Raw genomic sequence first — 15248 nt, 5'->3', positions numbered from 1 at the left:
TTCATAATACGGATACATTGTGGGCAAGTAGAAACAGAGCTTTGCTCTAAGAGCTTTGCTTCAGTTGTTTCAAACTGCCAACAGTTAAGAATACTTTATGTAAGATCTCTTGAAATAACGATGAATGAAAGATCAAAACGCATATCAAAGTTCAAAATATATATATATATATATATATATATATATATATATATATTTTGTAATCAATAAAAAATAAATTTCAAGTTATAAATGAATTTACGAATAAAATGAAATTAATCGATTAATTATTACTTGTACTTTGACAAATCTCAATGATTATTCGAGACACACGAGGATTAGTATGAGCCTAAAGTAACAATAGAGTTCTCAAATAGCAATTTACAGAAGGATATTTGCCAAATAACTCAGCTGCAAATAACTCAGCAGCAACTCATGAATACGAATCTATAATTAATCATGCTTTCAGCCAGAGACTGAAAATAATCCGCGATTATCTCCGGTAATTAAAATATTAAACGGGAGTCGGTTTTAAATTCAAAGTAAGCAGTAATCACTCCATAAAATTCCAGAAATATCACTCTGATCACTCAGAAGTGCGATTAAGATGCGAGATTAAAGTTTTGCATTTAGCGTCACAGGTGCGACACGAGCACCATTCTCCGATAGTATTCCACCGGGAAACCCTTTAAACGTTAATATATAACGATACACACACACACACACACACACACGCGCGCGCGCGCGCGCGTATATATATATATATATATGTATATATATATCACGTGTCCACAGTATAGCGAGCAAAACGTGTTTCGTTACTGTAGTTAACTGCGTTTACACAATACATCCTGTACGACTTCGACCATCGTCTCGAGGCCGTGCAGCCATTCGCATCTGAGCACTGCTGTTAACGCCGAGGAAGCTTCGTAATGTGTAACGTTAAGGACGTTGGACCATGTATAGAACCAATTACATTTGTGATTATATGGGTATACATCAGCGCCGGGACATATGCAATTGCGAATATACAGGCACTCGTATATCTTCCCTCGAGTATTCAATTGTCGTGAACAAATTCGAACCGAATTGAGCGAACCGAAAATTCAGCCCTTAATAAGATTCCTTGAGAATTGTCCATGTGATTTTTAATAATTGTCGCAATGACAAAGCATCAACTGTTCCAGAATTGTACGGATAAAATTCCTTTTTTTATCGATCGACGAACGCAATGAAGTAAACATTAATAAGCGCGATTCAACAAACCAAGTTTTTTTTTTTTTTTTTTTGCTTAAGCGGTCTGATTTATAAACGGACCTTTTCACGGGGTTTTATTTTCCGCCGCAGGGGCGTGTTTAGACGTAGCGCTAATTAGCGCGCTAATTAGAAAGCTGTTGCGGCGCAAAATATATCGTATCATTTATGATTAAAAAACAAATACTCAAGATTTACGGTGCCGGTAACGTTGGAAGAGGATTTAAATTCACGCGCAAAGAGAGCGTGAGTTTGCTGATTTGCGTGTCCTGCAACTTCGATTTTATCCCCTTCCCCCTCGCTGTTAATATCCAGGATAATCCCGAAATTATCGATGACACTGAAACAATCGCTCCTCGTAGTTTGACTTCCGTACAAGTCCGTACATCAGGGAAAGTGCGTAACTCCCGAGACACTCTGTATCATGACACCCGGGTACACGACCGGCGTCGCGCACGTGTTTGCACGGTATGCGCTTAATATTAATATGTGCTACACCCATACGCTCGAATGAGAAATAGTTTCAAGCATAGTTTCTCGCTCGCGCTCACGTACTAGTAGTAATCTTCTTACACGTTAAGGACGCGCCTCGGTGCGGGCATACGTGCCCGGGCTGGTATTAAAGGAGCGTGAGGTGAATTGCGAATGCGTAATATACGCGTACACGTCCGCGTACTACTTGCGTGTGCGTCCATAAATGCGTACGTCTGAACGCGTGCACACGCGTGCACGCACACCCGAGACTCAAGTTTTAAATACAATTTCGCGCGCACTCGCCCACGCGCCATTCGCCGGCTCAAAGCCGGACGATAAAAAATGTCGGCAGATGCGGTCGCATTTTTACGGCTCTGTGGCTCTTCTCTGCGAAATTCCCGTGCGCACTTTGCCGCTACGACTCTGTGTCTTCCCGCGCTCAAAAATATCGCTTCAATTAATTCGGAAATATTTAATTTCCCGCACGTGGACGGTGGTCGTCTGTATTCCGCTTCCTGTTTATTGCAACAAGTAGAACCGCAGCTTTCGTATGGGACGACTCCAAAACACGCGCCACGCTCCACGTAAATGAATTCTTGTTGACGAAAAACGCTGAAACAGTAATAATTTTTGTGTTTCACGCGAGTGAAATGAACGCGGCTTATGCGAATTATGTTCTAACGATGCTAGGCACATAATGTGCAACGCCTGCGTAACACAATATCGTCGTTACAGTTAATCTCAGGCAGTTTACAAACTAAACTCCTAAACTACTAATACATATGCATACAGCAAGCCCTTGATTTTCAGTTAATTTCAAGTAGAATTAAAATTTACTTGAATGGAATTTTAATCAGAAATGAATAGTATGATGGATTATTATATGGAGGGTTTAAAGGAAACGCGAATGATGTGTGAAAAATAGACCAACGAGCTCGCTCCGCGCGGCAAGCTGTTTATATTAATTTTCTTTATCGGGCGCCTTTACCTCTCGGAATAATGGATTCGGTTACGTCACCCCGGCATCGCTCAATGTCGATCGTGTTTCCGCGCGAGAAACGAGAAAGAAAAGCCATCGAAACGGCCGTTCAGAGCGCTCGATCGAGCGCGTTGAACGCTTGTAAATTTCTCGTTGACTTCGGTAAACTTTTCACCGCCGCCGTCTCAGGACGGTACACATTTCCGCGCCGTATTAACCGATCGACCGAGCGAGGCAACGCGACGTGCATTGTGTAACGCGATCGTGTGCACCGACTTGCATACGTCTCGTGTATCGGTGTATATCGGTATGCATGTAATGTTTAAGGTGCAGACGACATATACAGACACGGTGCGCCAACAGGCGGGAAACCTCCGTGTTCCGCATGTGCGATCTTACTAATTTCCGGGATCGAAGCTTGTCCCCGAGAGGAGGGAGGGGGGGGGGGAGTGGACGGAAGATGAGACTCGAGCGAGCGAGAGGCGCCGCAGATGGGGAAAGAAGAACGAGAGGGCACGAGAAGGGAAACGAGAAAGATAAACGAGGGGGGGATGAGACAAAGACGAGGATTCGGATGGGCGAGGGTAGCATGGGCGCGAATTCGATTAATTAAACTTCGAATTCGCGCCGCTTCGCGGAAATGGAATTATCGCGGCGCAGTCGACGACGGCGGCAGCGGCAAATGCAATCGGTTTGGGGACAGCGAGCTGCCGACACCATCACCACCACCACTACCACCACTACCACCATCACCGCCACCGCCGCTAGAACGTTGGTGGTTACGTCTGCAACGGGGGTGCAACGGTGGTGTTTGGAGATCGAGCGGTGTAACAGCTTGCGCTTGTGGAAAGGGCGGTGGAAGGATGTGGATGGTGAACTAACTCGCGAGCCGACGATATATATTTACGGCCCGAAACGGCGCGGCGCGATAAAGAAGAGTTTCGGCAGGGATTCGAGCCGTGAGAATTTAAAATCCCGCGAATCTGGCTAAGACCGACGGACTTTTCCCTCCTCGACTTCGAGTGGCGTTTCAATAATCCGCTTTGGTATCGCGCCGGTTAGCCTCCGCCGAGGCGAGGAAGAGCCGGGCAGACGTTTATTAGGTTCTCAAGTCGAGTTCTCTGCCGTGTTGATCGATTGCCGACATTCGCCGCGAGTTGTGAGAAATACCGATTTCTCTCGCCCGTTACACGTGTATACCAAAATCACTTGGAAAATTGCCCGCATCACGTTTGCGATCGTACGCGATTTTCTCCTCCCGAGAATAACGCTCGGGTTATAAAGTAACATAAAACTTGAAACAAGGTGCGATCGAAGTACAAGTTTTCTCACCGTGTTTCTTCATTCGATATGTCAAAGCTACTGTTACAACTTACGGAATTCCATTCGGTTCAAATGAATATTTTATCGTTAATTGTGTACTCTTTAAATATATATTTAATATAATGTGTGTTTTCTAGATTTAAAAAATTTATTTCGTGCAATATTCGATATAGATAACTTGAGAAATTTAATAAAAGTTTAGAACATATTTTTTTAAATAATTAGATCAATACTTGTATAAATATTAATATTCGCAATATGTAGATTATATAATTATTAATATCATATTTTAAATAATTAATCATATTTTAAATAGATAAAAGTACATTACCGAGATTATAACTGACTAATAAAGTTGAAGGAACTTATAATCTTTCGACTTGCAGAGTGATGGTTTGATAATCCGCTTATGTCATCGTTTTGGTTACAAAAAAAACTATGGAAGCTCTGCGTCTTTATTGGTACGCTAAAATAGAACTTCAACAAGGACAAAGTAATATCTTTGGCGAGAGGTTGTTATAGACATTAAATCTCATTTCGTGTCAATCTCGTCTGAAAATATTCTTTTCGTTTATGCAAGTCATCATTAAAATAATTTAATAAAAAAAAAAAAAATTTTAAAAAGCAAAAATTTAAAAAGGAAAAATAAGATTAGGAAAACAGAATGATGTAAAACTATTATTATCGTGATACAAAATAGCAAACTTAATATTAAATCGCGATCAAATTGATATCAAATAGCAACGAAACATATTTTTCGTAAAAAAAAAAGAAATACTACAGATCTTTTTAGAAAAATATTTTTCACACTTATTTTCACAAGATTGTAGATAAAATAAAAAGAGCGACAAAAAGCTGGAAAAATGGAATTTGACAGATTTATATTACCTAATTCTTGGCAGATACTATGAACATGATAAAAAAGAAGAAAAGAAAGCGTATGTCACGGTTCGTTCGTCCTTTCCTCCTTCGTGGTGTAGACAGCGCTGATGATAAAAATCCTTTTGCAGCCGCATAATATCATAATAACTATGTAAATCAGACCGCCGTAGCAACCCACAAATAGAGAATCGGATATTCGTATGCTAAGCCTCAACCCGTTCTGCACACCGTAGCCACCATTTCGCTTTGACATGCACTATATATCCGCTGTTATCCCGACAACGAGCTGGGCTCTCGTAAAAAAGCATTATTTAACTATCTACTCTTTCAGTATTAACGGTTGCCAGCTATGGTGACATCAAACAAATCCTCTCTTCCAAAAACGGCAGAGCGTGCGAAAAATATGTGTGTGTGTGTGGAGAGGTAATGCGAAAATGTGCGTATCGTATATCCAAAAATCGTTTAACTTCAATAAAAATTCCAACTGTCAAACAAATTGCAGTGTAATTTACTAGATTTTGTATTGTAACGAAATCTGCGTGTCTGGCACAGTGTCTCTTGATGTCTTTGTTGGAAAATAATTCTATCGGATTATCAAGATGAGTTAAACATTTATCGGTCTTTACAACGAGTTCAAGAAAAGTTTAAAAAGTGACTTTGCCAGGATCATATTTACATTGAGAGAAGTTCGAGATAACTACAAGGATGAGCTCGCGCGAATAGGAGTTTTAAGAAAACTTAAAACAAGATGTGCACAAAAACTTAAAAATATCTAATAAAATGTTTAAAACTTAAAAATATCTAATAAAATGTTTAAAAAGAAAATAAGTCTTTAGTATTGCAGATATTCTATAAAAGGATGAGTCAAGTTTTCAAAAAATATAAAATATTATTGTCACCATTAGAAAGATTAGCGAAGAAAATGTGAAATATAAAATAATTATACAGTTTTACAATTTTTCTCTTTCTCACAAATCGCGTTTTAACTCTTCATAAATTATATATTACTTTTATATCCAAAACATTTTTTCAAAATACGCAAGCTTTCAGAATTCTACTTTTATCTTCCTCATACATTCTATTATACATAGTGTCACACCATTTTTATCCTCTTGCTTTTTAATTATTCTTGTTTTTTTATGAACCTTGTTAATATTAAAGCTACAAAAATTGGATGCGTGTTGTAAAACAAAAAAATTTTTACTCGCAATGAAGACTAAAAACTGTAACAGTCTTGTAAAATAACTATAAAAAATGTTTAGAGGTATGATTATATATCTCTCGAGAGGACCATAGTGATGAATAAACATTCTATTTCGACAACGAATCGGAATTCACAATGGATTTAATAAGCAGTCATAAACGCATTACAACCGGTTGAAAACGGGGTTGAATGAGACTTTAAACGTTGTGCACGCAGATGGTGCCTCCTTCAGTAAGTCGATGCGCGGCATTTATTAATCGTAAGCTTTATGTAATTACCCTTTATACATCAATCGCAATATTGTGCGTTTCTACATTGCTTTATTATGTTCCGTGCAGGAAACCTACGGCATTGTGACACTAGTCGTTACGTTGATTATTACGTAACGTGAATTGCATTTCGTTGGCCTTACAATTAATATAATACGATGGAATACAATGTAACCAGCTATGATGTAACTGTTTGATATTATTTAAGAAATAAGGCGTGGATGAATTGGAACGAGTAATCTGAGTCTACTCGTGAAAGCTGGCGCGAATCATATTCGCGATGTAATTACCATACGTGACGTGGAAATCTTACATGAGGTATGCTAATTAATCTAACACAGATACATGCACGAATATATTGCGTCACATTAGCCTCTTACGAAACTTCGTGCTTTAGTTTGACTGTAGAGTATTACACCTTCTTGAAACGAAATGACGTAAGGTGTAGCGGAGACGCTGGCTATATAATTTGTCAAGACTTTAAAATAATACATAGTCGTAAATACTTTGTCAAAAGCGTAAGTTTATATATTTAATATATTTTAATATATATTTTAAGGCTGATGTCTGAAATGTATCTGACGTCGCTTAAAAATATATGTTCTGCTAGTGAAGTTTCATCAAAAATCGAGGTTCCCGCTACATTTCCGCCAAGCTTCGCACATTAATTACGCAAAACGTAAACTGCGGAGAATACTGTTTTACTTTACGACCATCAAATATCGTATAATCACGCAAACATTAATGAGAGATCGTTTCGATAAATTTATCGAGGAGGATTGTTTATATTTTACAAAGCGAAACGATATGGCATTGACACAGTAATACCGGGAAATGTTCATCAAATACGCTGGAGGGTTTAATAAATTCAAGATGATACTAAAGTTTCGCGATGAAAGTTAAGCGTCTTCGAGAGAGCGATGCGAGAACACGGCGAACACGAAGACGAGGAAGCGAAGGCCGTCGTCCGCGAGCGTGGTAGCCGAACTTCCGGTGTCGTCCTTTTTTTTTTTTCGCAAATTAATGCTTTCGCTCGAGATAAAAATTTGCTGAGCCTCGCGCGCACCGAAAAAGGAAAAGAGAAATATTTACTCTTCCGGCGAGGGAGAAGTTGGCCGTGCCTCGCCCTCCTATCCTCCTTATCACGGAAGTTGGCTATTCTGTCGTAATAACCGGGAACTTTGTTAAACTCTCGTTTAAGGAAAATCTCACTTTCCTGGAGCTCTTCTCCGTGGCATTAATGGCTCGATTCATCCCAGCTATCCGCGGCTGTCCTTATTAACTTAAAGCAATACATGTCTCGTGCATCAGCAACGGTGTAATTCGAGCGCTTAGAGACCCAAAGGCAAAGCGAAGATGAAGTCAGTAGTTAATGTCGGTCCGGTGATCGCGGACCAATTTAAGCGGGGCATTAGCATGCCAAGTATGATAAAATTTGCATAGAACGCGGGACAGACTCCACCGTTCGACCTGCACCCGCTTTATTGAGATAAAGATTCAAATTTTGCACGCCGCTCATCCCCGACATGCTGTCGCCGAATTGGTAAATCCCTTGCATCGTGCTCGTATCTGAAAACGTATCAAAGCTTTTTGACCGCCGATAGTCCAATGCCAATATTTCGTAAATCAATTAACTGTATTAACTCTCTTCGAAACGCAGAATTTTTCTCGATAAAAATATCGATAACTAACATTACATGCAGACCATCCCTTTTGGAAAAGGTTGTTGCAAAAAATATTTTTTATTTCCTTGAGTGATCTATTTTGTGTGTGTTTTTTTTTTATAAAATAAAAATTTATCATGTAATTAAAGTTTAATTAGTTCTAAATACAATGAATTTTTAAAAACTTTTGTATATTTTTCATATAACCGTTCCTCAAAGAAACTAAACCAATTTCACGGGACATCGTGCGATCATTTTTATTCTACTCCTATCAATAATCTCAGCCTCAATTTTCCGTTATAACGCGATAAACGGGTGAAATCAATTTTACGCGGTACGCTCTCTACGCTGTTGTTATCACATTGTCAATTTCTCACTCTATTGTGACTACTAATAATATTTTTTATCAGACTGTTGATGTGTTAAGAGAGGAAGTTTTCACTATAGCTACGGATTTGCGGTCATATAAATCTTCTTAACTCTTCCACATGTCAACAGCGCGTGATACAAATATATATCATACAAATATATATCACGCGCTGTTGACATGTGGAGGAGTTAGGATAATGTTTTATACAAAAACAGATTCAAGATGTTTATGTGTGTTAATGTAATAAAAATATTTTATACCATATATATATATATATATATATATATATATATATATATATATATGGTATAAAATATTTTTGTCACATTAACACATACAATCATTTTGAATCTTTTTTTGTATAAAACATTAAAATCTTATTTATCATACGTTTCATCTTTATAAAGGAAAAGTTAAAGGATCGTAAATTGCAAGTCATTTTTCGTAAATCCAAGTCTATCCCGAGTTCCGATAGCGATTGATCTCGGCGCATTGCGATGCATTTTGCGTATCGGCGAGACATGCGACCGAAATAAGAGAGGGTCATTTGTCGAATGCGCGATCTGCCGCGCTACACCGTAGCTGGAACATACGTTCCTCTCGTGCATGACGGCATCAGTCCCATCTCTATACGACCCCATCGTGATTCTCCATTCACGATAACCTACTCGCGCGGCAACGGGAACGTCATGTAACTGCATCGACACATAGAAACATTCCTCCCTCTTTCGGCCTGCGATCTCTCGGCGCATTGCCGGTATCGGCACTACGTGTCGGTACGTAGGGATGGTGTCTGAAGATGGTGTCTGAAATACGTCGGGCGATATTTCGTTCTGTCGGACATCGACACGTTTTTCCTCCTCCTCCTCATCGTCGTTGTTGTCGTCGTCGTTCCTGGCAGTTTGCACGCTGATTTCGATCTTGGGGCCCATTTCCCTTTGCGCGCGCGTTTCGTTTCGCTCGAACTCAAAAATTCCGTGCAAGGCGCCCGAGATTTATATTCGAACGCGCGGAAAACTGAGTTAGATCGTAGCGTTATTGTTGCGTGGACACCAGGCAACGCGAGCGAATCGATCCTTTTATTTACGAATATTGCCAATCGGCCTCGATCGCCAATCTCGTTCGGTCCCTCTACATTTTATTTCGATTCGAAAATTCCGTTTGTATAGCACGGTGCCCCGGTATTTACGATCGATCCGGAAAAACTGCGATAACTCAACGAAGTTATTATTCGCATGCGTACACTATGTATAGACATTGCTCCTTCTTCTTTAGTTATTTTTAGCTATCGCTATACGGGCACTCAATTCGATCCAACCTAATGAGACTTCGATATTGTGTAATTCATTGTGTAATTCGATAAATTCGGCACTGTTGATTCTTGATATAGTCGACGATAATCTTAAATTTATTAAATCAATAAATTCATGATGAAGATTAATGAATAACTGAAAAGTAAGGAATATTACCGAATGAAATCGTACAATTATGCGGGACGGAAAGTTACAATTATCGTTTGTGGTAACTTCTTTAATTTCTGTAACGTGTAAAATCGTATTCATGAAGTTTCATGAATTACATTGACCTCTTACTCTCTACTTTTAAATTGTGTCCCATACTTTCTTCATTTTTCCAGCCAATCTTCATTTCTATTATTCCGAAAACGTCGATCCTATCGAAGCTGAGTAATTTCGTAGAAATTTTATAACAATCCTAGAGATTTATTACATAACTTTCACAGTTATTTACGTATCACACTTTTTTGTTTGAAAAAAAGTGCTTCAATCTGATGGATTATTTATCGCACGATTGGGATACGTAATGTTCATATGTATCACGAGTACGATATTGTTTGGTTTAACGTCGTCGTACACGCCCGAATTCTCTTAGATTCTTTACAACGTCACGATATGGTACGGCCATTTATTTTGATATCAAGTTTCTCGCTCCGGAGGCTTCCCGCAGAGAAGCTGCTACAGAAACTACGGTGCAGCCGTTCTATCGCGTTCGAATCTCGATTGCTTAAAGCCGCTAACATAGTTACGTATTTTTATGACGGGGAAGGAAATAACAACGTCACGTCAGTCTCATGCCTTACCTTTACTACTGACCGTCACAACTTTTATTCGCTGCCGCATTTGCGACACCCTACAAACGATCGTGATCACAAAAAGCAAAATGTACAATTACAAAGACACTTTAAATACCTCGTATAAAATCGATACACTTAATAAGCATAAAATAATGCGTAAAACAAAAAATAATGTGAAAATAAAAAAAATTATAAATGTTAAAAGCTGGAAAAAACTACATTGTAATTTATAAACTAAAAATAATTTTCATTTGATACGTACATTATAACTGCTTTATCGAAGGTAATTTTCCATCAACAATTTTGATTTAATATCTACATTTTTTATCTTTCGAATTTTTCAAAAATTTCCGCGTGAAATATCACGCGTTAAAAGCTAAAGGAACGGAATAATATTTAAAAAAGTTGAAAATATTTCGCATAAAAGGTTTTTCTATATATAAATACGTGCATATATGTGTATATATATATATATATATATATATATATATATATATATATATATATATATATATAAATGTGCAAATGAATTTTATATATATATATATATAAAATTACTTCATTTGCACATTTTTACAAGTTTAGATACTGCTGAATTGATATGCTTTAAATTTTACAAATTCAATTTTTTTAACAAACGCGAGCTTCGAATGTGATAACGATTTCGAGTTGTTCGAATGTAACTACGGAATCTGACACCTGATTTTTGACGTTTAGTTATTCGATTGCTATATAGAATTTCCATATAGCAGCATGCGCGTACGTGCACGCTTTCCATCAAACTTTTGCTTGAAAATTCGAAACGATTTTTTGATATTTCGAATTCGGAGGATATTCGCCCATTACGGTTATTCCCTTCGCTCGTTTCTAAAAAAAAGTTGTACTCTGGATTGCGTATATCCAATGTAAACATTTTTCTACAAAATGTAATATATTAACGAGTCAATACATTTTTACACTAACCATTTTTCAAATTGAATATTTGAAGAAGTTTCTCCGTGCTAGAAATTCGTATTTTGATTTGCAACATCATCCTAAGCGATCTTCAAATTTCACTTTAAAAGATAAAAAAGTTTTCTCCTTTCGTAACGATGTCTAGAAAAACACGTAAAAATCGAAGACAATTGCGCCGCGTAAATAATTTGTCGCACACTCGTCTATCGTTCTCGTCTCGTAAACCAAGCCACGGCAAAAGAACGTACGACGGTGGGATCAATTTTCTCGACGAGGTGAACCTTTTATTTTTCACGTGATTATCGGTACGGGCCGAGGGACCGAAAGTGAAAGCCGATCTGTTCTTCGATCGGAATTCCGAGTCCACAGAAACGAGCGGCACTCGAGTACGGGAGCGCGGATGCCAAGTACCGTAACTTGTACCGTGCGCGGAGATTGAATTATTTTTCTCCCAGAATAATTTCGCCATAAAATAAGAGCAAGACGACTGTGCATGCGCACCCGCACGTACACCCATATACACACCTACCGCTCGCGGCATCATCCTCCCTCTTGAGAGAAGCGAAATCTCTCCGAGTTCTCTTCTTTTCTCTATCTCTCTCCTCTATCTTCCTATTTCATCCCCCTTAGACGAGGCCACTCGAAGCGAGTAACGTCGCTATTTTCCCCTACGTCTCCTTATATTACATTCTGGATACAGCCGCGGGGGGGGGAGGGGGAGGGAAGGGGTGGGGACGACGGCGGTGGAAGCTGAAAATTCCTTTCCTCTCCTGTTTCTGTCAGTGAATATCTTATCATAATATCTCTAGTGCTTCCCCCTTCTCCCTGTTTTCTCGAGACCATCGGACCTCCGCTGCAAACCAACGCTGCACAACCCGATCCTTTCGACACGATAACCCTCGGTTCTCGCCCATTCATCCGGCCTCGCAACGCATGAAACAGCCAGAAGGATAGTCCCGACGTATTCCGGAATCTCGCACGTTTTCGGCTGACAGTTCGCAGTCGCGGCTTCTTCCGTTCGATGCAACCGCGATGCAACGGCCGGGCGGATACTGCGCGTCTGATGCTGCACCATCCAGAAGCATGACTCGGCGATGAGACGATATTCGCAAACTTTGACTCCGCGCATGTTTCAATATTGCGCCACGTGCCGTGCCTGCGATACAGCCGAAATGTTGTTCGCTTAAACTTTTCGTTTTTTTTTTTTTTTCTTGTTTTTGTTTCTTCTTTTTACTTTGCCTCGCGTTTCCACCGCCGTCCGTGAGGTAAGAGAGAGACGGTTTCTTGCTTATAAAAGTGTGTAGCGCCTCGTAATACTTTCCCGCTTCGATCTGCGCTTTTTCTTTTTCTCGGCACCGTATTCACCGGCTCGATTTTACGATGCTGCTGGCCCGGTGGGAAGAATCGCCGGTGCTTTCGTAAAATAAAGCCAGCGCATTGTTCTCTGAGAGCAGCCGGGATGAATCAAGAAGAATGAATCTAGACTCTTTTATTGTAGGAAAATTGGACAACTCGGAAGATCAATTACGTAATTTTCCTCTAGAAGTAGAAAGATGATAAGCGAAAATCTTCACGTGAATTTGCCGAGATCGCGTGAGTTCTTTCAACATTAAACAACGAGATTTCACGAGATGATATTTGCGCGAGATCTCAAATGGCGGCCAAAAGTGAAAAGGAGACAAGTTCACTAACAATTATATGATTACCCACCAGATGTGACAGTTGAAGTTCTCAGATCTTAATGACGTAATCGGAAATTAAGGGACGCTTTTATAACATACTATATAACGCGTGGAAACTTCTCGCGAGTAGTTTCTAACGCACTTGATAAATGTGTAATTTCTCCCGTTATCTTAATGTTCAGATTTCGGTACAATATACGAGCATGTTATAAGCCGTGGTATGTTCATGCCACTTTGTACGAGGAATTTGCATTAAATACACACACGCATCCGCGTTCACGCATGAATGCGTATTTGAGCTTATGTAAGCTGTGGTATGTTCACAGAAAGCTATAAACGAGATATTCAACAATATATTTTAGATTAATGCTTTTGTGATGAAGAATTCATCAGCGCCTCTCCATAGTTGGTGTTTTAATGAATATTCATTATTATATTCCTCATTTATATCAGTCTTGTAACGCGCCCCCACGATTCTTATGCATAGAACAACTCGGTGCATCACCATCTACGTCAACAAGCTGCAATTTGAGGCTTGACAGGAAATTAAAACTATACTTCACCGTTCGAGATACGGTATTATATGCGTCAACAAGCCGTTAATCGCCGCTATTGCGCCGTCACGTGCGTTTTAACGAGAGCAACGAATCATGAACATCGAAGCACTGCGTCTGTCTCGAGTGGCATAAAATATTTGTCAAAGCAACGCGCGCACTAAGCCTCATATAAAATAACGATTTATTGGCCTGGCCGAATATTTATAACATCACTTTACATTGTGGAAATGGAAAGTTGAACGGACGATATTAGTTTTATAATCTCGCAGCAACGTGATGTATCGTTTGCACACGACGTATCACTGAAGCGCCAATAATGCATCACGAAATATTTATTTTAATCATCGCGCGCAAGAATAATTGCGAAACGTGTTCAAATTTCATGCGCATGGTAAGTAATACGATAATTGCACTGTCCAATATTTACAGCGTGAAGCCTTTGAATCTGGCTATTTCTATATTTTCTCAAAAATTGAAAAAAATGCGTAAACTTGTTTAAAGTTAACTGGATGTTCTTTATATCACAATGTTTCAGTCAACTTGGGCCAATAATAATAGATGCTTTTATGTATTTTTAATTACTCTACTTAAGGGAGTTCGTCCCAATCGTTATTTTAGGTCTTCTATTGTTTCCCGGTTATAAATTAATTAAGTTTACGCGCGGCCTAGCCACTTGAATTGTAATTGCACCCCGGAGATAACTGTTCTCCGGGGGAACATTGATTGATAAATAAAAGCGATTAATCTATTGTGGTTAATCCATTACTTCAATTCATTTATAACGTGAACAAGTTAATTCAATATTTAGCGAACACGAATAATACTATAACTCGATAATTTATAATTGTTTACAATTTTTAATGCTTGGTGCAGTTGGTAGTTTTATTAACTTATAATTTTACATTTCATTTCATTACCAAGATATCCGATAATGAATATTAAAAAATCGACAAACGCGATTCCTTTCCTCAAACATTTTGTCGGAAAATTACTGTGTATTTATTAAAAAATGTCATTAAAATTAAACATTCGCGAGTTCCATGCAGGAAGCTCCATGCAATTTAACTTTTATTCGGGCAATCTGTTTCTAAATATAAATGTCACAAGGATATTACGTTGTCTCTTACATCTCTCTCTCTCTCTCTCTCTCTCTCTCTCTCTCTCTCTCTCTCGGAATTTTACCTAAAAAGTTTCAGTTAAAATTTTATAAGGTATCGCAGAGGGATCGCGTTGCTTGCGCAAGGGTCTCAGGATGTCTGTTACTTAATTAAAAGCATAACACGAAGCTTCTTTTGGTTCGCAGATGTGCCAAGCTTCTCCGAGCCGATCGGCAACGTGACCGCCGCTATTGGCAAAGAAGTCGCCCTCTCCTGTATCATCAAGAAAGTGGGAAATTACAAGGTAAGCAGCCGGTGAATTCTTGCAAGAAATGCAACCCGGCGCGGCGCGGCGCAACGCGAAGTAGCGCGCCGACGCTCGCGGCAGAGCAAGCACCGGGCGCTAATTAGCCGACTTATGCGGAAACGCATAAGCGCACGTTGCCAAAGCGATAAGAGAATCTGAAA

At 39.2% G+C, this 15248-nt stretch overlaps 2 protein-coding genes across 3 annotated transcripts in view; one reads left to right on the top strand and one right to left on the bottom strand.

The window, feature by feature from the left end:
- LOC105423580 (lachesin) overlaps positions 1–15248 on the top strand; it is a 49499-nt gene that overhangs the window by 11136 nt on the left and 23115 nt on the right. For both annotated transcript variants that reach the window (XM_011633366.3, XM_089081343.1), the window contains exon 3: positions 14987–15084. In XM_011633366.3, coding sequence (XP_011631668.2) covers positions 14987–15084 — 98 coding nt within the window. The remainder of the gene's footprint in view (positions 1–14986; positions 15085–15248) is intronic.
- Positions 1–15248, bottom strand: part of pygo (pygopus family PHD finger) — an 86744-nt gene that overhangs the window by 67506 nt on the left and 3990 nt on the right. The window lies entirely within an intron of this gene.

This window comes from Pogonomyrmex barbatus, unplaced genomic scaffold (genome assembly GCF_055798465.1).
Source record: "Pogonomyrmex barbatus isolate J1 unplaced genomic scaffold, ASM5579846v1 scaffold4, whole genome shotgun sequence".
Taxonomy (NCBI): Eukaryota; Metazoa; Arthropoda; class Insecta; order Hymenoptera; family Formicidae; genus Pogonomyrmex; species Pogonomyrmex barbatus.
Note: the sequence above shows the minus strand (reverse complement) of the source record. Positions and strands in the feature narration are given on the sequence as shown.